This window comes from Gobio gobio, assembly GCF_949357685.1.
Source record: "Gobio gobio genome assembly, chromosome: 5".
NCBI lineage: Eukaryota > Metazoa > Chordata > Actinopteri > Cypriniformes > Gobionidae > Gobio > Gobio gobio.
Genome location: NC_137101.1, coordinates 13666506 through 13692383, shown reverse-complemented (window position 1 = coordinate 13692383; position 25878 = coordinate 13666506). Strand labels below are relative to the sequence as shown.

At 39.1% G+C, this 25878-nt stretch overlaps 1 protein-coding gene across 2 annotated transcripts in view; it reads left to right on the top strand.

Annotated features, from left to right (window-relative positions):
- net1 (neuroepithelial cell transforming 1) overlaps positions 1-18146 on the top strand; it is a 38432-nt gene extending 20286 nt beyond the window's left edge. Inside the window, exons 3-11 of one of the 2 annotated variants that reach the window (XM_079818104.1) lie at positions 3242-3304; positions 13909-14184; positions 14675-14737; positions 14925-15021; positions 15106-15182; positions 15279-15536; positions 15633-15803; positions 16115-16301; positions 16399-18146. In XM_079818104.1, coding sequence (XP_079674230.1) covers positions 3242-3304; positions 13909-14184; positions 14675-14737; positions 14925-15021; positions 15106-15182; positions 15279-15536; positions 15633-15803; positions 16115-16301; positions 16399-16838 — 1632 coding nt within the window. In that variant the 3' untranslated portion in view covers positions 16839-18146. Of the gene's footprint in view, positions 1-3241; positions 3305-10869; positions 11162-13908; positions 14185-14674; positions 14738-14924; positions 15022-15105; positions 15183-15278; positions 15537-15632; positions 15804-16114; positions 16302-16398 lie in introns of those variants that run through there. The other variant, XM_079818105.1, reaches the window with a different exon arrangement.
- The last annotated feature ends 7732 nt before the right edge of the window (positions 18147-25878 follow it).

Genomic DNA, 25878 nt, shown 5'->3' with positions numbered 1-25878 from the left:
ACCACCGACCACAACTTTCAGCCATCTTTATTTTTTAGCTTAACTGTCACAGACTGAATGTACAGGATTGTGGGATATCAAAGGGAGCAAAAGATACATATATGCTGCCTTTACAAATCCATCAGATGAATGTATTTTAGGAGACTAACCATGGAATGCATCCACCAAAGGCAGCATTTTTTAGCTTTCAGACACAGCAACATTTTCACCAAGCCATCTTATTTTTGAACTCCTTTCCACCAACCAACACGAGTCCACTGTTCACATCCAGTCAGCCTGATTAACATCTTACTTTCTAATTGAACATCTAGTTTTACTTGGAAAATGTCAAATTACAGAAGTTAAATGGATTGTGAACAGTTTCATGTTGACTTTAATTCTTTGATTAAGATGTTTTACCACTGATTGGTAAAGTGTTCTTTCTCTAACAGATGGGCTTCATTCATGCATATTGTTTTTTTTTCTCCCAGATCTGTCGAACCACAATATGCAAACCACATGTCCTGGCCATCTTGTGCACAACCTCTTCATTCTAGATCTTACTGACCCCTGCAATATGCAGTGTGTACCAAAAACGTGACTTTGATTGAGCTTGTTTGTAATAATCACATTTTTTTTCTGTGCCAGCAGCTGTTTGCTCTCATAAATTCTTTGCTGTAATATCCATTTATGGTTTGTCCACCAAGAAACTGCAGTTTGGAGCCAAAACATACACAGCCTGTCGATCACTTTGAACTTTTCTCCTTGTTCCTCTGTTTTTTTCCTTCTTGTGAAGCTTTGGTTTTATTCTTTTGAGTAATTCCAGTGACTTTCCAGTGTTGACCAAATTATTTAATTTAACGCATTTTTATCTGAATGCACATATCGGTGCCACTTGTAAACTAGGGGTGTGTGTCATATAGATTGTCTACGATAATATATCATAATTGTTGTTTTTTAGCAATGTGCGATCTGTCATCTGTCATTTTCACTTTGCAAAAACCAAACAAACCAAACACAGAGTGCATGCTTTCACTGTGTGATTTACTATTTAATTATTAAAATGCAGTATGAATAATTGTCTTTTAGGCTATATTTATCTCATATGATATACTTAGGGCAATCACAAATAAATCAATTATATGCACTATAGCAAATGTGATACTGATTTTCTACAAGTTTAATAAACAGAAGTTAATATTAAGTGACTTACTTTTTAGACTCAATGTTGCCTATGTTTGCTCTATTTTGCCAACGAAAATTGTTAAAAACAAAGCCACAGCAGAACTGTTTTGCATCTCTGAGCAACAAACAGTGCTTTGTTACTGAATGAATCGGTTCTTTTGAACGAATCGGTTTAATGACTGATTAAATGACTCGCTCCTTGACAGTGACTTGCTGCTACCTACTTGCAGTTTTAGTCTCATAGGCTCATATTTTGTCTCAGAACATTATTTATGCATTTTTAATTGCAGGTTAAATGCATTTGTCAACTTCTCAGTTGAATTAAACTCCTGCATTGGAAAAAAAGGATCTTGTTGATACTAATTTCATTTGATTGATAACATTTCTATAAATGTCTTATTATTCTAATTAATTTTATTGATTAAATGTAAGAATTCGATAAAAGATGATGCATAGTCTACATTTAAATAGGCAAGAAAAAAAAACCTCTTATAAAAGGTAAATAAAACAATTTAAACGTATTAGACATTTTAATTTCTGTCTCTGCTGCAAACTAACCACTGCACAGAATTTGAATAATATCAAAAACTTTAGAAGTCAGCTCCTAAACCTGCCAAGGTACCAGCATAACACATTCAGCAAAGTATTGTTTAAATACGGTTATCGTCAAAATCCCAGAAAATATTGAGATACCATTTTTTCTGTCAGTATCACACACCCCTATTGTAAACTTACGATACTATTAGCTTTTCTCCACTCTCAGATAACACAAAAGTAGCCGCTTATCTGTGTTATCCATTAAAACGTACAAAAGCTAACACCATGAGTAACCTGTGATTCACTCAGTAGCTCAGCATCTGATTGGCCAGCAGCAAATCATTAGTGACAACTAAAACGCTCCAATCAGGGTCTTGATTAATTCTCCCCCACCCCATTGTCTATGAATGGGGATTTGCTAAATGATAGCTTGTCGTTTATTGTTTAGTGTGTTTGCTGTGAATGGGTCTGATGTTAAATTTGCCTAATCTACTCATTGCTTCAGTGAAACTCGAGGTGAGCTGGCTGCAGTGTGTTTGGTTTTGATCACATGACTTTAAATATACTTTCACGCTATAAGAAAACAAAAGGCTCATCAAGACTTCTGTTAGTGGCAGCAGCATTAAGTGTTTTTTCAATTGATACTGGTCTCAAACCAAACCCTAATTGACTCACAAACTGGCCCTGTTTGTGAAATGTTGCTTATAATGGTATAAAGCAGATTATGGGCACATTTGGGTTAAAACTACCTCTCGTTTTTAAATGCATAACATACTTGTAATGTATTCAGTCACTCAAGACTTGTATGCATTCAAATTCAAACTCCTGCCTTCAACTTGTGAGTTTAATAATGATATTTTGCCTGTTACATAAATAATATTAATAATAACGTATTATTATTAGTATTATAAATCAAATTAGTATTATTGAATAAAACACAATGTTGTTTCATTATAACAGAAAATAAAATGTGGCATATTCCATGTGGGCCTAGTTAAATTGAGGGACTGATGTCTTCTTGGGAGGTTCATTATGCTATAATTCAGCCACCAACTGAACCGTTTTAAACGGCCTGCCTTGAACAGTTTCGTGAAGTGGTTTCTTTCGGGAAAAGTCCAGTAAAGAGAACACGGGCCAATAACAGAGACCCTAAGGGGTCTCGGTGGCCACTGCAGTGCTCCAGAAACGTTTACAACCCCTTCACACCCTGCACACACACTCCACAGGTAGAATTTTCACTAGCCAGATGCCCCACCAGCCCCCGACTCCCACACACAGGTGCTAAAAGGCCTCGGGGATAATGATGTCCTTCCTGCGTCTGACTGGACCTCCTTAGGAGCCATTGTAACCCATAATAATACCAACTTTCAGGGCAGCACTTTGCATACTCCTTAGGAAACCAAAAGAAAAGTGTGGAAAAGTTGACAAAAGAATGTCGTCCTTGGTTCCTCTCTCAAAGCTAAAAAGCTTACATTTTTGTAAGCGTGTTTAGATGTGTATTGTGCTAGAGATTCTTACAGACTGTGTTTTCTTTTTGCAGAAACGCAAGCGCAGAGAGAAGGACGATGCGGACGCAGTCAGTCTCTGCAGCTTTGACTTCAAGGTAAGAAAACCAGCAAAACAAAATAGGTTTTACAAGGCCAGATTTGGCGCAACAGATTTATCAGAATACACAAATGAAGGTCTTTTTTTTTTTTTTAAATCACTTCCGGAAGTCAGTCTGCATGCCTCAAAATAACATTTAAGTCTCATGACGACATCAAGAAAGACCAAAATAAAAAATGCATTGTTATATTTGTCAGCAAAACTTGTGGAATTTAACCTTAGAAAATCTTCCCACTGATAATCCAAAAGGTCATTCCTCCATATCCGTAAACTTTCTATGATTACTGTCCGTAATTATCCTAATTTCAGCAAGACACGCGCTGCTGTGTAAACAAAAAAATGGTGTAATTTGACTTCACACTGATCTCGACTCATCTCTGGTTTATTTTTGTACTTTTTCCATAATACACATCCATAGCAACCGAACATGTTTTTTACAGTTTAGTAAGAGGTCTCACTGATAACGCCCATATCCTCTGTATTTTGACAGACAGGTGAACAATAGAACTGAAATGACTTTCATCAGTCTTGCGCCTTCAAGATAAGGGAGCTCTGATTCACCAAGAGCCTTTATGCCTTAAGCAATGGAAAATTGTTATTACACAAAAAGGCAAGGTTATTAAGTCTAAACAAAATATATTGTAATTTTATTTAGTATTGTTCGAATAGATTATAAAGGATGGATGGATAGACAGATAAAGGAACACAAGACAACATTGACCAAATTTATCAGTGTATCTTTGTGTACAATAGCATTATTTTTGGACTTTGTGACTTTCATTGTACAGACAAAATCTGTGTAAGTATAACATTCATTAAAATGGCAACACTGCTTTAGGGTCCAATTCTCACTATTAACTAGTTGCTTAGCATGCATATTTCAAGGATATTGGCTTTATTAGTACTTATAAAGCACATATTAATGCCACACACACACACACACACACATATATATATATATATAAAATATACATAATATATATATAATATACATAATATATATATATAAACGACTACCTTACTAACTATTAATAAGCAGTAATTAGGAGTTTGAGGCTAAAGGCATAGTTAATATAGTTAATAGTTAGTTAATAGTGAGAATTGTACCCGAAGTGTGAAGTGTGACCGCAAGCATTCAAATAAATAATAAAAAAATGTGAAAATGAGGCCTTAATTCCTTCAGTTCACATCTGTGAAATGTTTGTCACTTCTCCATTCTGACCCAGACTATTCTATAGAGGGAAACTTGTTTCGCTAGACAGTGCAGTAAACAAAAGTTCCCAACTCCCTTCCCCACAGCACATATTTGAGAATGCATATTGGGGAAGGTGTGGGCTTTGTATAAATCACCTGTCCTGATAGTACCCCTTTTATTGCCCTCTGCTTTCCCCTCAGGGCCTTAGTCTCAGGATGACAGCGTCGTTTCTTCAGAACGTTAAATTGAGATTTGCCTAATGCATACTTTTCAGACTCTGCGTAATGCAGCTGCAGAATTTGCACAATCAAGCTGAGAGGTGTCATAATGTAGCCTTTACATGGTTATAGTTGAAGTTCGTTCTCTGTATGGAGAGTGACTAATTTAACTTGCATAGCAAGAAGACTGACCAAACATTTTAGCCCAGATTGCGATACATTGTTCAAGTCTGTGAAAAAGCGAAGGAAAGAGACTATGCATGTGTGGTATGCGTCCTGACTGTGTTGTGTGTCTGGACAGAGGGGTGTGTTATTAGTTACCTGCTCTGTTTGGTGGCAACCATCTCTGTTGAGGTGTGCATTACTCAGAGTTAAAAATGTCTGAGAAACATCAGGATGTGTGTGATTTTTATGTTTTTCTGCAGATTGAGTTTTGGTGGCACACCAAAATAAGGAACCACTAACATTAAAAATTACGGTTCCACACATTTAATGAAACCACTATAGTGATCAAAATATTGACATTGATTATTGTGCCACATTTGTTTTACTGCAAGTCACATTATAACTTAAAGGGATAGTTCACCCTGAAATAAAAATAGTTACCTTTTACTCACTCTGCTATTGTTCTAATGCCCTATGTCCTTCTATCTTTTTCAGACCTCAAAAGGAGAAATTTTGAAAAACGTCCTGCACACGCTCCTCCATATAATGGCAGTGAATGGCGACCAGGCTAAAATTTTACAAAAAGGATACAAAAGTATCACGTAATCATACAGTGAGACGCAAACCATATTATGGAAAGTGTTCAGGAGGCATGCTATAAGGTTTTGCGAGAAAGAAACCTTATTTTTCAGTCAATAGCCGTTACTCTATGCGCGTTCTGGGGAGTGCGTGTGAACCGTCAGTCAGCAGCCACTCACACTTACTCACAATGTTGTGGTGACAACCGGTACACAACATTCATTACAGGAGGTTTACCTTATTATTAGTATTATTGTATTTCGTATTATTTACCTTATAGAAGAGACGAGAGTCACGTTTGTTTCTATTGAGCCTGATTTCTTAAAAGGGTGCGTGCGTGTGCTTATCCTGGGTGCCATGACAACAGTGCGAGTTATAGTAAGCGTGAGAGGCTTCTGACGGCTCATGCACTCACAGGAACACGCACAGTAACGGCTGAGCTCAGTATTTTTGACTGAATAATAAGGTTTCTTTCTTGCAAAACCTTATAGTAGCCTATGCCTCCTGAGCACTTTCCATATATGGTGCATCTCACTGTGTCATTACATGATACTTTTGTTTCCTTTTTGTAAAGTTTTAGCCTGGTCGCAATTCACTGCCATTGTATGGAGGTTTTTCTAAATTTCTCCTTTTGGAGTCTTAAAAAGATAGAAGGACTTAGTGCATTAGAACAATAGCAGGCTGACTTGATTTTCATCTAGGTCGAAGTTTATAATTCTATGCCTGTAGGTCTTCTGACTTTTCCTTTCAGTTTCTTTGTCTATAAGAGGATGTTGCCAAATGACTTTTCTCAGGAACTGAGAAGTATTGTTAGGGATAGAGGATAGTTTACCTTAAAACGAAACACGTCATTTCCTTACCCTCATGTTGTTACAAATAGGGGTGGGCAATATGACAAATCTCATCACGATATGAGTAATTTTACTCATGATAATGACCTATCACGAGTTATTTTTGCTTTAAATTAGGCTTTTATAAGAAATCCCACTGAAGACAAGCAAACTTTCCAGATTTCCGTTTTAAAAACAGAACTAAGTTTACAAGCAATAGGACAGAACAAGCACTAAATAAGAAGTACTAGGCTACAAAAATTGTATAAAGTAATTAAATGTACAAAAAACTGCATAGTGAAGACATTGTGTAAATTAAATACACATTTATTCTTATAAAAGTTACAAAAGTGATTCAGTCAGGAGCAGTTTCTTTTTATCTATCGTTTGATTAACGTTAAAACACTTTTACTGTCATTTAAAGACTGAATGCACTGATCTAATATACTGAAATTTTGCTTTTTCTCAACTGTTTACATTCACTTAAGACATAAATGACTCGCAAAGACAAGATCTGACACAAGTATGTGTGTTTGACCGCTCAGACAAGACAGCACTCAGAAACCATCTCTCAGACATTGCACGCATACAGAAATGAGTTCTTTCGCTGCTTATTATGCTTTAAAATAGTTTGCAAACAATAACCTTTCGTGACAGTGCAGCACAGCAACGTCACGTGCGCATGTAACCGTGATAGAGGGTTTAGTAAAAAATTTCTACTGGTTGACAAATTTCTACCGGTAGATCGCCTATGCCTAGTTCCAAACCTGTATGATTATTATTTTTCTTCTTCTATTGAACACAAAAAAAAGATGTTTTGATTCAATGTAGTTGGTTGCTCTTTTCTATGCAATTACAAAGGGGCACTGCTTTTAATTAACTACTTTCTTTAAAATGTTTGTGTTTTTGTTCCACAAAGGTTTGGAACATTATGCAGGTGCTATTACTTAACCCTTCACACATGACTAAAATCAATGCGGTGTCTTTTTAGGCCTTTTTGTAATAATAATAATCATTAAACTAACTTTTTAGTTTTGCATAATCTGTTTGCATAAGAGCAGCTCAGTTCACAGTAAATGCAGCTACCTCCATCTCAGCATGTGCTGTGAGTTTAACACGCATTTGGGAACACAATGTGCACCAGTCACGCATTATCATATTCGCATAATTTCCAAAAATGTTTGTGGACAGATGATTTCAGCATTTCAGTGATGTATGATTGACAGTTGAGTAAAACCGGTTTCACAGAAACTGCCGTTTTCCAACAAAATAAAAGCTCAAGGGTTTATCTCTTTCAATTGAAGAAATTAGAATAAAAGTATTATAATTTCCCTACTGTAAAGTAAAATAATATACTTGTCATTTACTTCCATTTTATTCCATTTCCATGCATTTGTTTTACAGTATAATACTTTCTTTATTATTATATTATAATTGTTTGGCTTCATAAAACACCAAATAACTAAAAAGAGGTTTGAGTCCACAATAAAGTCCAGATACAAGTCAAAGACTTTTTACTCTGTTCAATTTGGACACTGAACATGGGTTGCTTTTAACTTTAATGTGACTAACTTTTACAAAAATTTCTTCCAGAGGGGATGGGGGCATAGAAATTCTGTAGGAAACACTGCATACGTACTTTAATTTTGTAACCAACTTTGGATGATTATATTATGGTAGAGGGATAAGAACCCACACAGGATAAATGGAGGTTGGGCCATAAAGTGATGGCAGCAAATGAGAGTTGTTCCTGAGTTGATATACACCTACACACACAGACGTCACAAACACCCACAGTCTACCCAGTACAGGCTTGTCTTGTGACCACACCTTTGTTAGAGTGGATGAATAATTGGTACCTTTACAGATACAATTTCCTCCACCACTGATGAGAAATTGGAAGCTTTCAAAGAACTTAGACTGAAGAGGTTATGTAGAGGGCTTTAACGTTCCCAGTAGTAAGGTGTTCTTTACACTGCTAATCAAAGTCTGATGATGCATCCTGGAACATCAAATCCACAGAGAAATACAATTTGAAATGCCATGGCAGTCACCTAGGCTGCGTTTACACTGCAAGTCTTAATGCACAGATCCGTTCTTTTGACCATACATTCACTTTAGACACGACTGGTATCCGATATCTGAGAATCCCCACCCAAAATGAATGTCTGTGATCACTGATCGCTTTACTATGCACAGGGTTGACCCTCTGGTGTTAAATGGCCGTATTATTACAATAATTTATTTATATAATTCATGTCAGGTGGCCATGATTATTTGCCAGCATGGACAAGATAAAAGCTGTCATGGATATTTGACTGAACAGTCAGGAAAATAACGGTAATTTTCGTTGGTTATTTTATTTAGCCTACAGCTGATTAGATCTAGAATTCTGAAGTAATATTAAGTGGCCCTGTAAGATTACATTTTTTTTAATGAACTAACAAAAGAGAGAGAGAGAGCGCGCACGAGTGAATAGCCTTAATAGTGAAGCTTGTTGGTTTAGTTACAGCGAAGTTATCACCTCTTTGCTGAGAAAATAACATAGCTTTCAGTAGCAAAGCGGTTTTATTTATAAAACTCATGGGGGATAGGTTGTGTGTGCAGTTTCTTTGCTTTATAGGGTTTCCTCCTCAAACAATAAATATGCAACCGCATACAAGCACATCTGCTGAATAAAACATTAAAAAGCTATATTTGTGGGAAAACGTTTCGCCTTCGCCTTGTGGTGGCTTGAGATTCAAAGGGGAATCCGATATTTGTGTTTAGAACGGCTAAACCAGATATTGGATATGTACGAGATTTAAAACCACATTTGGAAGTGGCTCAGATCGGATGCAGGAAAAAAAAGCAGATCTCGTGCGGAATATTGTGTTTACACGTGTGCAACAAATTCCGATTTGTGTCAGATGTGAGTAAAAAAAAAAATCAGATTTTTTGTGCCAGTGTAAACGCAACTCTAGACTGCAGTACCACTGAATTATCCACCAGGGGGCAGCACTATGATCCACTGCACACCGTTACGCTGGCTGCCTATTCAACAGAAGTTTATCAGATCAGAGCGTTAGCTCACATTTTCCCCGTCAGGCAAGCTCACACACGGCCCACATGAAGTGAGTCACTCTTGTGTGATGGTGTTTAGCACTAAAGTAGGAGTGCTGTGTTTGTGCTTCACACCCAGATGTCCAGCTGTCATGTGTGTCGAGGTGTTAGCCCGCAGGGGGTGCAGGCTGAGCCGCGCTCATGCAATATGGCTGCCACACCTCTCATCAAAACACACCGAGAACAGTATGAAAGTGTCTCCCCATGGGATGAGTAATGAGGAACCCTGTGATTGACTTCATCCATACTGATATTTGACTTCCAACCATACATATTTTCATTATTTTGTGCACAACTGTTATGGTGCTCTGCTGATTAGAAGCACTGATTTTGGAGATACACACGGATTTGTTATAAACATAGGCATTGTGTAATGTTTTGAATAATAGGATAACATGTAAACTGAATGCAGCCTCATTAGCAAATAACCCTGCTTCCGTTTGACCTGTCCACATCCAAAAACACTAATGCATGTCCTGTTTCACACTTTTGTATTGACACAGGAGGGTAAGCTTAGAGTCTGCACATCGTTTATCTCCATTTGCTTAACACGCGCCCCAATGCTTTCACGCTTTTTAACACAAATCTCTCTTAAAACCTGCTGACACATCATGCGAGTCCATTTGCGTAACTAAAGTTAATACCGTTGCTGACAGTGTTGGGTAGCAGTAAAAGTTTTGGGTCTGTAGTGAACCATACTCCTTGGTAACACAAATGTGGTGATCAACGGGTGTGCGGTTTTGTGTGAACTGAGAAAAATAGACTGAGAATAGCAGCTTTTGTTAAGCAGGATTTGTTTACGGCGTGGTCTGGGTCAGTTTCTGGTTCGGACCGCTGAAACTTTGAGACTCATCAAACCTTCCCACACTCCAATACACAGAAAGCAACCAGCACTCTGTGTGCATGTGACCCCCCAGTCCTGATTGATATTGTAATTGATCATCCCCCTCCCCTGCTGATGAGTGGGTGATAACGACCCAGTTCTTCATTAGGCAGATCTCAAAGCAAATATGCCTGTACTTTACAGCCTTCATGCAGCTCATAGACATACATAAACCAATCCACATTGCAAATAGAAACAGACTTGCTTTCAGTTACCACAAAACTTTTTTCCCATTTAATCTTTTCTGCAAACTGGGGAATCGGAGAGGTTTTATTTGGTTTATTTGTTTGTTTTGAGGTCCAAAATTACTTAAGGATGTAAATCTTAAAGGCAAAAAAAAAAAGTATTTTTTGTGACTAAAGATTTAAACAAGTGTTTTACAAAAGGTTTATAAGCTCTCCTGGTTTACTGAAACGTAAAACATAGTAGGCAAAAGTTTGTGAGATAGCAGAGATAGTCAGGTTCTCTCAGACTTTGTCTGGTCAGAGTAATTTACATATCTCCAGCTCCTTCCTCTTGCCATTGGTGAGTTTACATTGACTCCACCCTTTCAGAACTCTGTATATAAGCACTCCTACCTCTCGCGTCCCTAGAACAAAGTTAGAGATTGTTAGAGCGCACACACACCAAGAGTGTGTTTAGAAGTTAGAAAGCTCCGCTCAGGCGGACAATCACGAGTTGGTGGGGACGTTTTTAGACCATGTTACATCACGTTTTTATTTAAGAATCACTTGTGGATTATTGCCGACCCTTGGAAATAACAGAAACCAGCCAGTGGATTTTATTGAAAGAAATGGTGGCTTACGATGAACCTTGTGTGGTACCTATCAAACGGACTTTACAGAAGATAGACTATCAGAACCAGATTTACAAAGAACTAGAGGTGAGACCCAAAAGCGATTTATCACAAATTCTGTCCTCCTGTTTCTTTTGCTCTTTGTTTTCCCATGATAAAAGCATGTTTGAGTTCCTACTCTTTCTTTATCAGCCAAGTCAGAACCTTGCCCTGTTGTTATCTTGTACACACACTGGCCTTTAAGGGAGTAAAAATCACAGGTGTGTTTCTCAAGAGTGTGTGTTTGGTGGGGCGAGACTTGAGTGAGTGCTCTGCAAATCAATGAGGCTAAAGGTTAATTTAAGTAGTCATTGAATTACTGGATTGCATTTGAACAGTTTTCAACATTTTTTGAAATTGTCTTGCCTATTGTGACAGTTAAATATGCGTATACATGACGTTTAAAGCCAGTGTGTTTGGCTGTACACCTAAGCAGAAGCATCACAGGTATACTAATGGTTTGAGGGACCCTTCAGGGTTTAAAAAAAAAAAAAAATGATGTGAGCACGCAGAGATTAAGAGCATTCTAGCTGTCTGAAAGCAGTCACAGCCTGTAGCTCAGGTATGCTTGAGCCCTGCTCTGAGCATTTAGAAATGTATTCAAGACCCAGAAAGAGGCTTTAATCTTACTTCTCTTTAGCAGGCTGCTATTCCTATTTGCGGTTTCAACTCTGATTCGGAAGTGGCCACAGAAAGGGTTCAGTTGTCAGGGAAGGCTAAAGCAGAAGTAGCAAATTGTGAATGAATCAGGAGATTTTAGGAAGTTGTGGCTCAAAGCTGATGGACTTTGCTTTAGCCACAACAATAGTTTATTTGGTTCCCTCCATTCATTTTATAATCACACCTTATTGTTTGACTGCCATGCAATTGTGTGGCTTGCCAGTAAGGATTCAAATGATCTAATCTGTCCATCAGAGGGGTTTTGATGAAAGAACAGAAACAATACCACAGACTTCCATTGTTTTTATGTACAGCTAATTATAAATGACTTGTGACTCCTTAGAAACATACTCAAAGGATATCTTCATTTTGTTTTACCTTTTGAGGTAAATCATCCCCAAAGGGAGATATCACCACATTTAGCCAACTTCTAGTGACAATTATGTCTCCAAAGTTTAGCTAAGCAAACAAACTGTTACACATCAGAAGTCTAAACTTTAGTTCCTGTGGGGGAGGCTTCCCCCTGATAAGTTCTCCCAATCCAACTCTCCTGAGGGGGTCCCTAAAAAGTCAACACAACCAGAAATAGCCACACTATCAGCCTAGCTGTCTGTCTACATGTTGCTCTTTCCACAAGATAATCTATAATTTCAAAAAAAGAGAGAACAGGAGTTTTTGTTATTGCAGGGCTTCCCTAAACAGCAGGAAGAGCACAATGGGCAGCAGCAACACTCTGATTATTTTCGTAGAGCCACTAATCGCACACACAGGTACTGCTGTGCTCTTTTGAATTCAGTTTTGGGCCAGACCGCTTCCTCTGCGTTCAGTCCTCCCCAACATCTTGTGTTTTTGGCCACCGGTGGAGGTGGTTCAGATGTGGTCTTCATGTTTACTGCAGAGGAAGGGCAGGCGGGCAGAACTGGGTGGCCAAGTCCAGTTGGGCTTTGGCCACAGTTGCAGTTGCTACTAAAGTGAAGTTGTAGATCTGCCCGGCAGCTGTCTCCGCCAGTTAGTGGAATGGTTTGGTTTAACTTTGCCAAGATGAGAACAACACATCCCTTTTTAAATACTTTCAGCAGCTGGAAAAGCATCCAGCACTGGAAAATCTATTGAAATGTGCATTTTAAAAAGTGCCAAGCACATAGTGCTTTTTGTTCCCGTAGCTTGAAAGACGCAAACACTTTTTGACAACAAAGCTCACGTTGTTCCAGGAACGGTAGACGTTTTTTCTACGAATCAGATCTCTAGAGTGAGTGTAGAATCAACGTCTCAGTTTTTGCTTTGATTCCCCCCCCCCTTTCTCAGGTCTGTTGAGGTTGGCTGGAGGCCCAGTCATTATGGATGTAGGGTTTGAGAGTGCTCACCTCCCCCTCTTCCAGGGGGTTCAGGTGTGCCTGTATCTCTCACGCAAGGGCCACAGGGCCTGCCTCAACACGAAACCATAAACAGCTCTTAATGGAAGAAAGGAAAGAGAAGAGTAGGGTAGAGGGGGGGTAGAGTACTCCCCGTTTACAAGGCCTGGGTCAAATTTGTAACTCATCATGGTGGTCTCTCTGACCCAAATAAATACACACAACCAACGGTTCTCAAACTTCTTTAAGTTAATAACAGCTCTGATTAGGAGACCTGTTTGCTATAGTTAGGCCACGTTGTCGTGTGTGTGTGGGTCATCATTTTGGGACAGCTGACTGGAGTCTCCTACATTCCAGTCATGCCTCTTGAACCCTGGGTGTCCAGGGTTGCAGTCAGAGAGGGTTTTGTTCGTGTTTGTGTATATGTGTATATATATATATATATATATATATATAGAGAGAGATTTTTTTTTTTGCTGAAAGGGTCAATCTCATATGACGGGCATAACAGCTGTTAAGCTTCCAGAGGTTGGAGCTTTTGTCTAGCTATGTGTCGCCCAGGAAACACCAATCAACCTGACCTCCAGATGACCCTTTCACAACTGCACCATTCTGGAGTGTATCATGTGAATTAAACGTTAGCCTCTGTTTAAGTGAAGCGGCAACTTGTGGTCTCAACTTTAGCCTTCTTGTATTGGCAGTAAAAGCCCTAAGGAATCTGTAGTGGTCAGTAGGGGGTGATTTTAAAGTTTTAACATTTATTTTCATCCATGTGTCTCGTAGGAACCCTGTACCAAGCGTGTGAGGCCTCTTGGCCGAGTGACCTCGCTGGCGAACCTCATCTCTCCCGTGAAGAATGGGGCCGTCCGACGCTTCGGCCAGACCCTCCAGGCCTCGTTCCGGGGCGATGGCAGGTCTCCGGGCGTGCCCCAGCAGAAGCCCTGCAGCAAGGCCGCAGCTCCCACACCACCCAAACGCCGCAACAGCACGCTCTGGTCCGAGACTCTGGACGTCCACCAGAAAGGAACCTTTTCCACCAAAGAGATTAAGAGACAAGAGGTGAGTACAGTCGGAACTGCGGATTCCAGACAGCACAGAAAAACCTAGACTATTAAATCCACTCTCAGTGTCCCTGCCAGACGCTACTGAATCAGGCCTGTGTGACTTATTAAACCCAAATGGCCTGGGGCTTGGAAAGTGTTCCTTCTCTCCCTCTGTTGTTATTCTCCATCGCTCTACCGCTCTTGGTCTGGCTGTTTTTTTGGCGTGTGTTCTTAACACGCAATGGAATGGAGCAGAGAGAGTCTGGCTGTATTCTGCCGTCTCAGAGTCAGGCGTACAGTGCTAACACAGACTGGCTGGTCTGACGCACAAAGCCTCCACCTCTCATTCACAACTAGACTTAGTAATCAGACATTACAGCAAACTGTGAGCCCCTCAAATATTTCCCACCAAAGAGAGAATCAGACGGATGTCTAGGGGCTTGACTAAAAATACCCGAACAGTCTTCTTGGTTTTGAATGTGACCATTTGTTTTCTGTCTCTCCAGGCAATTTTTGAGCTGTCTCGGGGAGAACAGGACCTGATTGAAGACCTGAAGTTAGCCCGAAAGGTTTGTACATTTCGATTTTTTGCTTGGAACATTCAAAGCAAATAGACCAAATAAGTTCTTGGCTGTGCTTTCAGAGTTAGACATATTGGCTGTCTTCCTTCCTCCATTTATAGCCAAAAATGTCTCTCTCTTTAAATTTAGAAGCTGTAGCTATTATTTACTAATTTCTTTCATTTTGTGTGTCCAGGCGTATCATGACCCCATGCTGAAACTTTCTATCATGTCTGAGGAGGAGCTGACAGCTATCTTTGGAGATTTGGATGCTTATATTCCTCTTCATGAAGGTAGCTATTGTACCCGGACATTTTATTTATTTTAGTGTATATGGTAACGACAAGTAGTGCTAACTCCATTCTTTACCCAATCAGATCTTCTCGCTCAGTTGGCGAAAGCTACAGGCCCAGATGGAACAGTGGGACAGATCGGCAAGATTGTTGTGAACTGGGTAAGTGTCTTTTTGCGGTCTTTACACATTAATTAATGCACATTAATTGTTGAGCATTATAAGAGTGTTAACACTAACTCTCGCTTTGCTCCACAGCTGCCAAGGTTAAATGCGTACAGGGCATATTGCAGTAAACAGTTAGCCGCCAAAGCCTTGCTTGACCAGAAGAAACAGGACCCAAGAGTTCAGGACTTTCTACAACGCTGCCTTGAGTCACCGTTCAGCAGGAAATTAGACTTGTGGAGCTTCTTGGACATCCCTCGTTCACGATTGGTCAAATACCCCCTTCTTTTGAAAGAAATTTTAAGACACACACCACCAGATCATCCAGACACAGCAAGCCTTGAGCAGGCGGTAAGTACAAAACACACATCTAGCAACTGTAGGCTTTTAAATTGAGTTGTTTCGGTAACATTTGGTGTTAATGCTGCCTTTTTTCCTCTTCTCCAGATAAGCATAATTCAGGCCGTGTTGGCTGACATCAACATGAAGAAAGGAGAGTCAGAATGTCAATACTATATCGATAAGCTGGAATATTTGGATGACAGACAGAAGGACCCACGCATAGAGCAGTGCAAAAGCCTGCTTTGTCATGGTGAACTTCGCAACAAAAGTGGCACGGTGAGTTTTTTGTCTTCCACTCAAACACACCTATAATAGCCTGAACAGCTTGGGGGAAATTATCTTTTGTCTTATATTTTTCTGGAAATATAAACACAAAAGCCGCCATATTCCAAATAAGGCCATCAGAGGGAAGGAATTGGCTCCCTTTAATATTCAAACACATGACACAATGACAGGGGAATCTTTTGAGAGCGCCAGGGGAGAAAACTGTTAATACTTGCAAATCAGTCCAATGTTCAAACAACATGTCAATAACCAGACCTCTCTTTTTCCTTTGCCCCCTTTTATCCCCCCATTCTTCTCCTTAGAAGTTGCACGTGTTTCTGTTTACGGAGGTTCTGGTCTTGACCCGGCCTGTAACACGGAATGATCGGCATTGTTACCAAGTGTACCGCCAGCCAATCCCGGTGCAGGATCTCGTATTGGAAGACCTGCAGGACGGAGACGTTCGCATGGGCGGCTCATTCCGAGGGGCCTTTAGTAACGCAGATAAAGGTAAGGTTGATGCCTCTCAGTGTCAGGCTGATCACATTTCCTTTGGTCGTTTTTTTGTTTCCTTTTGCTCATGAGTCTTTTTTTTTCTCCCCTGTAGCCAAGAACATCTTCCGGGTGCGCTTCCAGGATACATCTCAGGGTCAGTCCCACACACTGCAGGTCAATGACATCTTCCACAAGCAACAGTGGCTCAACTGTCTCCGCAGCGCCATGTCGACGCAGAAAGATTCGCCGCTCCCTGAGAACGAATCCTTGTCCACCCCTATCAGTACCGACATTTGCACCAAGCGGCGCTCGTCTTCAGTCTCTGCCATCATCCATATGGAAGAGATGGATGAGAACTGTCCGCGGGCCGCAGTTTCCGCCCCTTCCTCCCCCAGCTCAGAGGAGCCTCCCAGCCCCACGCCCTCCGCAACCTCCACCCTCTCATCGTCCTCTTCATCATCTTCAATTTCCGCCTCCTCCCTGCCCCGCAAAACTAAAAAGGACAAGCGTTCACTCTGCTCGCTGGGCAAGAGGAAGGAGACCATGGTGTAAAGACTGAGCTATCCCAGGGTGCAGATGGAGTGGCACCATGCGGAGGACTTGTATTTATGTGTGTGTATAGACTGTGTTTCTACAGCAGTGTTTTTGTGTTACTGTCCACCAACGGCAGCTATTATTACCAAATCCCTCCCTGAAAAAACCCTCCCAGGTCCACATGGGCCACACCAGTACCAGAAAGACAGTATTTGTGAGGTGACTGTGTGGATCTCAAGGGATTGAAGATTGAAGACATCCCGCACACTTTAAAATCACCATGTTGATTAGTGTGAAAGCGCAAGATCACACATCTAGTCTTGTTTACTGTTAGTTTGGTCATGTTTTTCGTTGTTTATTTTATTAATATTGATTTTTTTTGTAATTAAAGTTATACTTTTTTAAACTTCTCAATAAGATATTTACTGTAGCTCTTTTTTGTTTTTATTAAAAGCACTGTGTTTAGCTTTTAGAAGGGAAGAATACCCACTGAGAAAAGAGATGAAATATCGAAAGTAATAAATACTTTGTTAAAAGTCTGATTCATAGCTCTACTGGAAGGCAAGTCTTACAAGTACATTCCCATTAAACGGATACTTTACCAGCTCCATTTTATATTTAAATCAGATGGTATAATTTATCAAGACAAAAATGCTATGTTCGGTAGCAATATGAATTGTTTCCAATTGGAAATTTTCCATTTTGTTAATGCAAAAATCAAACCTGAGCCATTTTTTTTTCACCCCCCCAAAATGATGGATGAATATTTCAATGTAGCATCTTGCATGGAGCTTTACTTGTTGAGTCCTGCCTTTATTATCATGAGGGCCCAGTGCATGTACATGCTTGTCGAAGCAGAAAGTTGACTTAGAACGGACAGTCGCGTAGAAGAGAAGTTGAATGTTGAATGAGGGCTTGAGAAATGTTGACGTGAAATTTAGAAGGAAACTTTGGAATAGTGTTGGATATGACTAGAGGGGCTTGATGATTGGCGCTACTTGATATATTAGCAACAGTCCATGGACTTTGGTTTGCTGTTATTCTTATTTCGTAGTGTCTTCATTAAGTAGAAAGGTTTGATACACTGGTAAAAAGCCGAGATGTTGTTATGAGAAGGAAAGATGAAAAGTATGTTTAGGAGAATGGGCGGTTAAAGAAGGTTAAAGAATGTTATGACCACTTCAAAATGTAAATGTCTCTAAAAGTTTGTAACCGAGAACAATGGATGTACAGTATTGAGAGGGACTGTGGTGGCTTGTATGTACAGTATTTGGTGTAAAAATCAACTTTTAAGAACAATAAAGGTCTGTGTAAGATTTGCATCTGACAACCGTTTCTTCTCTTTCTTCTGATGTGAATTGCTGTTCTACACTACAGAGCACAAATCCAACAAAGGCATTTCGGAGACGTTACCAAAATGTATAACACATGCCGATGTGATTATGAGAAAGATATCATAAAATTGTTTCCATAAATTCTAGGTAGACAGGCACTCAATAAGCATACAGTCATGAATTCACCCACACGCAGGTTAATTAGTTGAACCACTTCTGTGTTTTTCTCCGTTGACAATGAATCACTCAAAAGGACTTTAAACAAATCCCCCAATGTGGGCGACATGCCTAAATCATCTTCCCTTTTTAGCATTTGGATGATTTTCATACACTGAATCTGTGTCTTATCCTCCTCCACTGCCTTAACCCCCCTCTCCATTTCATCTAGAACTTGGCAGCTGCATAAAGTAAGTCTGTATTAAACAAATACCTTCATTTATCTCCACGAACCCCCTTCACTGATGGTATTTGCCTCTGATAATCTCTTTAGTGGGAGGCCCAAAACAAATGGGCTGTCAGGAGTCACTTAGCACGTCCGCTGACACGCTTTGGAGTCTGGGATTCGAATAACACACGATCGCTTTGTTTGTCTGACGGTCAATCAGAGAGCTTGTGTGTGAACACTGACGACGGGTCCCAAGAATGCGATCGGTTCTTGTTTAAAGCTAATCTCAGCCAATGAGTTCACAGCATGGATTGATTTTTTTTTTTTATGTGCGTTAAGTCATTTGGCTCTTAGATACTCAAAATGGCCTTTCTGTGCTTGGCAAGGCCACTTTTAGGAGGTTCAGGTTTTATGGAGAAATTGCCTCATGTCTGCCTTTTAGGGATAACGGAATTCTCTTAAAGGTTCGGTTGTTTTGCCTGGGGAGACTGCCTGCTGTTGCTGATTTACTTTAATAAACGCTAATAATGTAGACACACAACCTTTCCGGGGTCAGCGGATGGTCGTCCGCATTTACGAGCGGTTTGGGTTATCATAAAGCGGGTTTGTATTGTGAAGCAACACTCTCTTATATTGTTCCTCACTGTACGGGGGGAAACAGCATTTATTGAATCTACTGGGAGGAACTCAAACAAACACATGATGATGATGATGGTCAGTTTACAACTGCAAACAGACACATTCACAGGGGCATTGGGAGAAGATCATAAAACCAGCTCCAATTTAACAACATTTCGATCTCATTTTGTGTGAAAACAGCCCAACGTTATGGCAACGAAGGTCTTGAAACACACTGTCAAAAACAGACACTTAAACAGTTGCTGAATTAGCACCTACCCCCCCTTAAGTGTCTAAACAAGTATAAGGAGACTCTTGGCTCCAGAGTAAATCATGGTTACATAAGCGAATGCGTCTTCACTGTGTGTCTCTTAGATGATTAGGGTTATGTAACATTTGACAAAGACTAATGGAGACTGTATTTTGCAATGAGAAGCTAATAGGTCAATGTCCTCACGTTGTTATAGGTAGTAATGGAGTGACACAAACCTTGGACGTAAGAGATCTCCAGTTTGGATTACGTCTTCATGCGTTCAGGAAATCAGATCTTGGTTGTGATTTCATGGAGGCGACGGTTATTTGATCATGAGTATATACAGAGTATCACTATTATCAACCTAAAGGCACAGCAGAATCCATTAAAGCTCGGATGTGGTTTGGATGTCTTTTTTTGTTGTCTTCCATACGTAGTTTGTGTCTGAAAAAGGCATCCAAATTCAATGTTTGCATCACATCGTGCCTAATACGATTCCTTCTAGTCAGTTCTAGTGTCTGGAGCGAATAAAGGAATTAATCCAAATTATTATTCAATTCAAAAATAAGCATTGTAGATATTAAACATGTGCTCGGTTGCAGCTAAAGCTCACCTGAATTTGTTCTAGATCAGTAGCCACAATGTTACTGTGACTTGGAAGCCTGTCTGAGCCGGTTTCATTTGGCGGTACAGTCATAACACAAACACAGCATGATAGGTCATTGACTGACTAGCCAGCTGCCTTCAGTTTCAGACAAGCATAAACAAAAAGGCCTCGATATGTAGGACAAGCAGCACAATAGTAATCTTATTAACCTGAATTGCTTATAAAGACAAGAGAGTCGAAGACTGACTGACATAAGCTAGCGTGCACTTATTTAGCACTCAGATACCCACCCTGGGACACTTTGAATGGTTTAGTTAGACAGAACATGACTTCATTCACCCAGAGGTGCTACAGAAAAGAATAGCACGCAAAGCCGTAACTTCCGAGCCAAAGCTGAGAACTGGTGTCAATTTCATAGTAACGCTATGAATCACACAGTACTAGTGAAAGATTGACATTTGATTCACCCTTCCTGTTTCTTGTACATTATATTGTTCACATGCTAGCTCACACTCGGGGACAAAACACAACCAACAAAATGGAGCAATGGCCCAATGCGAATAGCGCACAGGCTTTCTACACATGTTGAAGCTGTAGTGTTTGTGCGGGTGAAATGTTTGGCATGGTAATGGGTATGACAATGTTGATATATTTGGTATCCCCAAAATAGAACTGCTACGCTGATATTGGTGGCTATTGCTGTTGCTGCAGAGCAGGTACAGTACTTGCTACTGCCAATACATACACGATACACTGCTGGGAGCAAGTAATGCTGAGTTCACACTGAGTTAGGGCTGATTTTCACTCACCGACAGGTTTTGCAAAATTGCAGACAAATGCCTGAAATCAGTGCTTGTTCATACAATTGACATTCACACAGTGTGAATGATCAAAGACGCGATCTGAGAGAATGGACGATGCGTTGCCAACGCCCGTGAGATATTTGGCATGCTAAATATCTGGACCTCTCTGCGATTCAAAATCCTGCTGTGTGAAATGTGTACTGACTGAAAATTACATCGCCGATGACCTACAGCCAATGAGAGAGCCAGATACAGGGCAGCGGGAAGTTCGTGGAGGAGTTATAGACCACAATATCAGTATTTTAACAGATATATTGGTAACACTTTACATTAAGGTTCCCTTTGTAAAGGGTTTATAAAGGTGTTTGTTAATGACTAATAACTAATTTACAAATGCATTATAAATCGTTAATAAACAGTTATAACTGCATGAATATAAAGGGTGACTTTAACGCAATGCCTGCCAAATAGGGAGCCATTTTTAACTCACATGTTATAAATACTTAATAAATTTATTTATTCACACTTATTTAATGCAATACCAGATTCCTGAAATGAAGGTTTCCACTTTCCATTAAGGTTCACTTTCACAGGTTATAAATGTTTGTAACTCACTAATAAATGGTTTGCAAATGTCCACCCTACATTAAGGTTCACAATTAACTAATATTGGAATAAAAATATTCATTATTAATATCTCATCAAGTTATCGGTGCGCTCTTGTTTTTTTTTTTTTAAGGCATCATGAGCTTTTTGTGGAATATCATGGGTAAGACCGTAACCTCTGGTAAGGAACATTTTAAGAAAATTCGATATTAATGAGAAAACCACAAATACAGCACCCTTCAGTCTCACTATGATATTCTATTTTTGCTGCATCATGATCAGGAATCTGGTATTGAGTTAAATAAGTGTGAATAAATACATTTATTAAGCATTTATAACATGTGAAAGTGAACCTTAATGTAAAGTGGAAACCTTCACTTCAGGAATCTGGTACTGAGTTAAATAAGTGTGAATAAATACATGTATTAAGTATTTATAACATGTGAGTTAAAAATGGCTCACTATTTGGCAGGCATTGCGTTAAAGTCACCCTTATATTCATGCAGTTATAACTGCTTATCAACGATTTCTAATGCATTTATAAATGAGTTATTAGTCATTAACAAACACCTTTATAAACCTTTTACCAAGAGAACCTTAAATGTAAAGTGTTACATAAAGTGCTTGACCAGCCCTAACAGCAGCACATCACAAAATTATTTTTTTTCTTTGCAGAACACACAATCCTTGCTCACAATCTCTTCCTCCTCCATAAACTTTTTTACTTTTTCAGCGCACAGACAATTTGGATCGCAAGCTTCTTGAGGGCTATAATTTTTAATTACAATTACGCGTGATCTTGCATTATTTCCTTATCACTTCTCCCGTGTTTGGTTGTGAAACGTAGTTTGCGGATGAGACAGAGTTGTAAAGTCTATTGTAAAGTCATGCAACGTGAAACCCCCTGTCGCCGATCCATTGTGCAATGTGAACAGCAACAACTGAACGCTACCCCAGATATCATGCAGTGTGAAAAGAGCAGTGATCCGACAAGGTTGAAAATCGTGCAGTGTGAACTCGGCATAAGACATGCTGCTGCTGTAAAATACAGCATAAATGAATTACCCGTAGCAGATCTATACAGGTGGAGCTGGGGAAGGTGGAGGGTTTCTGAAAGTGCACTGCACTGCTAAGGCAAATGCTACCCAAGTATTTGAAGCTTGCAAGCTCAGAACCAGATATCTCAGGAATCAGATATAGATACAGAAATAGATAATGATGTGATTGCAATGACATATTAGCGCTATCTAGAGCTTCATGACAGAACTTTGTATTTTGTATGTGGACCCTTTAATAATGTCCCTTTACATCAAACCAGTCTCTTGCCAGACATCTTTGGCAACACCTCTGTGTACCTCGGTTCGATGTAGACAACAAGTGCACAGCCAACTTGAATGAGAAAACATCAATAATAGAATTAAATAAAATCAAATATTACCTATATGTTAAATTGTATATATGCATAATACATAATGATTTTATGTACAAGTAAATATTTATGTTCCGTTAAATATTTAAATAGGTTCAAATGCTTAAAGTATATGATTGTATCCTTATTGCAGTGATTATAATGTTTCTAGCATATGTTTGGCAAGAGTTCTTCTAAAAATTGATGTACCTCTTGATGGAAATATCTCAACATTTATTTCCTTCAAGAGGTGCAATTTTTGGTAAAGGTCTTGTATTGAATTAAGCACTCTGTAAAGTTTCCCCCAGCACATCCCAAAGACTTTCAATGAATTTAAGGTCTGGACTCAGAGGTGCCAATTCATGTGTGAAAATGAGTTTATGCTCCCTCCCAACCATTCTTTCACAATTCGAGCCTGATGAATCTTGACATTGTCATCCTGGAATATGGCCATGATGTGTCCTCCTACATGGTTGTTCAAGAAATGAAAAGCTACATACTCCATCAGTTAGCGTAAGAAGAACGGTTCCCAAAACATATAACATGCTAGAAACATAATCACTGCAATAATGATACAATCGACTCTTAAGCATTTGCCCATTTAAATCCAAACAGAAACCTTTTTTTTGTCTGGCCAGTGTATAATATGTTCACACTATCCAAGACTGAGAGATGGGTCAACAGGTTTGATCACTGAAGAGATCAAAACGAGATTTCTACCATTTGAATTATGTGTTCCCAAATTTCACTTATTGCATCAATTGCATTTTGTTTTCAGGCCATGAAAAGTTATGTTTGTGAAATTTTCAGCTTATGCAAGAGGATCTATTCCTAACAGGAGCTACGGCCAAACTATGAGTCAGTTCTGTCAGTGGGGTCGACACCGTTCCAGGGAATCTCCATTTTTCATTTTTCTCTCTTCATGGGTGATTGCAACATATTATAATGTCATCAGTACATCAGCATGTATAAAATTACATTTAGCAGACAGTTTATATTTTTATATACACACGCAAGATATATTTATTATATTTATCTTTAACTCCCCTTTCCAAATTTCATTGTTTAACTCAACAAGAGAACTCTTAGCGTTCTCGTGCTGTAGAAACTACATTTCGTTATCAGCAATTACAGCTGCTTATTGTTTTTGCGGAAATTGTCGGCAAATATCAGGACCACACCTACTGTACTCTCAACTTGAGACAATTACATAACAATAAACTGCATATTCCAGAGTTACAGTAAATGTGTGCATGTCTTGCCTTAGACTGAAAAAATTTAAAATGTATGAAACTGTGTACTTATTTTTGTAGATGCAAATTTTTAAAACCATTAAATTAAAAAACATAATATTTCAAAGCCATTCAAAGTTTAATTGACAGTGATAGCATCTTCATAATATTTGCATATTGAGTTCTTGCATTTATTTACTAAACTGTGAGTACAGTATAGTCTTACTTGAAGAATTACACTGGAAAGATGACAATAGCAAAGTTTAAAGGGTTAGTTCACCCAAAATTTTTAATTAGCCCATGGTTTACTCACCCTCAAGTTGTCTTAGGTGTATATGACATTCTTCTTTCAGACTAATAAAATCAGAGTTATAATACAAAAGTCCTGGCTAATCCAAGCTTTATAATAGCAGCGATTGTTTTGTTTTTGAAGTCCATAAAAAAAAATGCATCTGTCCATCAAATAACGTGCTCCACTCGGCTCTGGGCGGTTAATAAAGGCCTTCTGAAGCAAATCGATGTGTTTGTGTAAGAAAAATATCCATATTTAAAACTTTATAAAGTAAAGTTTCGGCCGATCGCCTTCAGTATTCAATTTATGGAAAAAGTGTTGAAAGTGCCTCTGCCGATCAAAGACTTACGTTACCAGGTATTTTTTAATATAACTCCGATTTTATTCGTCTGAAAGAAGAATGTCATATACACCTAGGATGACTTGAGGGTGAGTAAATCATGGGCTAATTTTAATTTTTTGGGTGAACTATCCCTTTAAGCAAAGCCTAAAAACAAACATCTGGTGCTTTGGAAGTATCTGCATTTCCTTAAACACAAATCTAGTTTCATTAGATGACTGCTTACCCAGTTGAAGCCCACTGGGTGATATGGAAATGGTTAATATTACTATATTGTTTGGCTTTATTGAGTACTAGAAGAAAAAAAGCTTGAGTTGAGTTTTCATAGAGGTTACACTCTTTCAGGATCATTGACACTCACAACAATGGCCATTAAAGGATCACATAAGCCAGCATTATCTATTATCCTCTCTGCTCAAATAAATGTTAAATAACACTAATTGAAACCTGATGATGTAACTTATAATTTTAACCTTTTGTATTCCTTTAGTTAGGTGTAAACAGCTCAAATCTGTGCATGTTCTGAGTAAATTTAGTAGCATGATGCCTGGTACATTATGAGGAAGGATTTTGATTTTGTAATAGATCTTTCCTCACACACTATTGCACAAAACACAATGTTCTGTGGCTTCAGTCAAGATGAATTATGTTTATTACAAAAGCAACCAGAGTCTGCTGTACTTTAATTTCCTCCCTGAATACCTGATGGCTTAGAAAAATGCAAAGATGCGGCTTTAGTTTTAGGCTAGACCTTTGGCCTACGTTGTGTTTTCATCTACCATCAGTTATACAGTCACGAGTTATAGACCGTCCACAAACATTCAGCGTTCCATCTGGAATAACAAAATGTGCACGTAGTCCACGTCTTACACACTATCTCCCCCTGAATGTTACCTTTGCCTTCTGTAACTTGCCGTACTGGATTTTGACTGCATCTTCTAGCGAGTCCACGGTGTATAAGCTTGCGAGACTTTGTATTTGTAGAGCTTTATCTTTTGATAAGTTTGCATAGAATAAACACACATATTGGACTTATTGGCCTTCACTACCTGTGCCCCAGAGACTTGTGGGTAGCTTAACATTAAACTTTGCAAGTCACCACAATTTTAAATTCAATGGACCTCAAAGGAATTCTTGATTCTAGAGAGAACAATGCTTTAAGCTCCTTGTTATCGGTTAT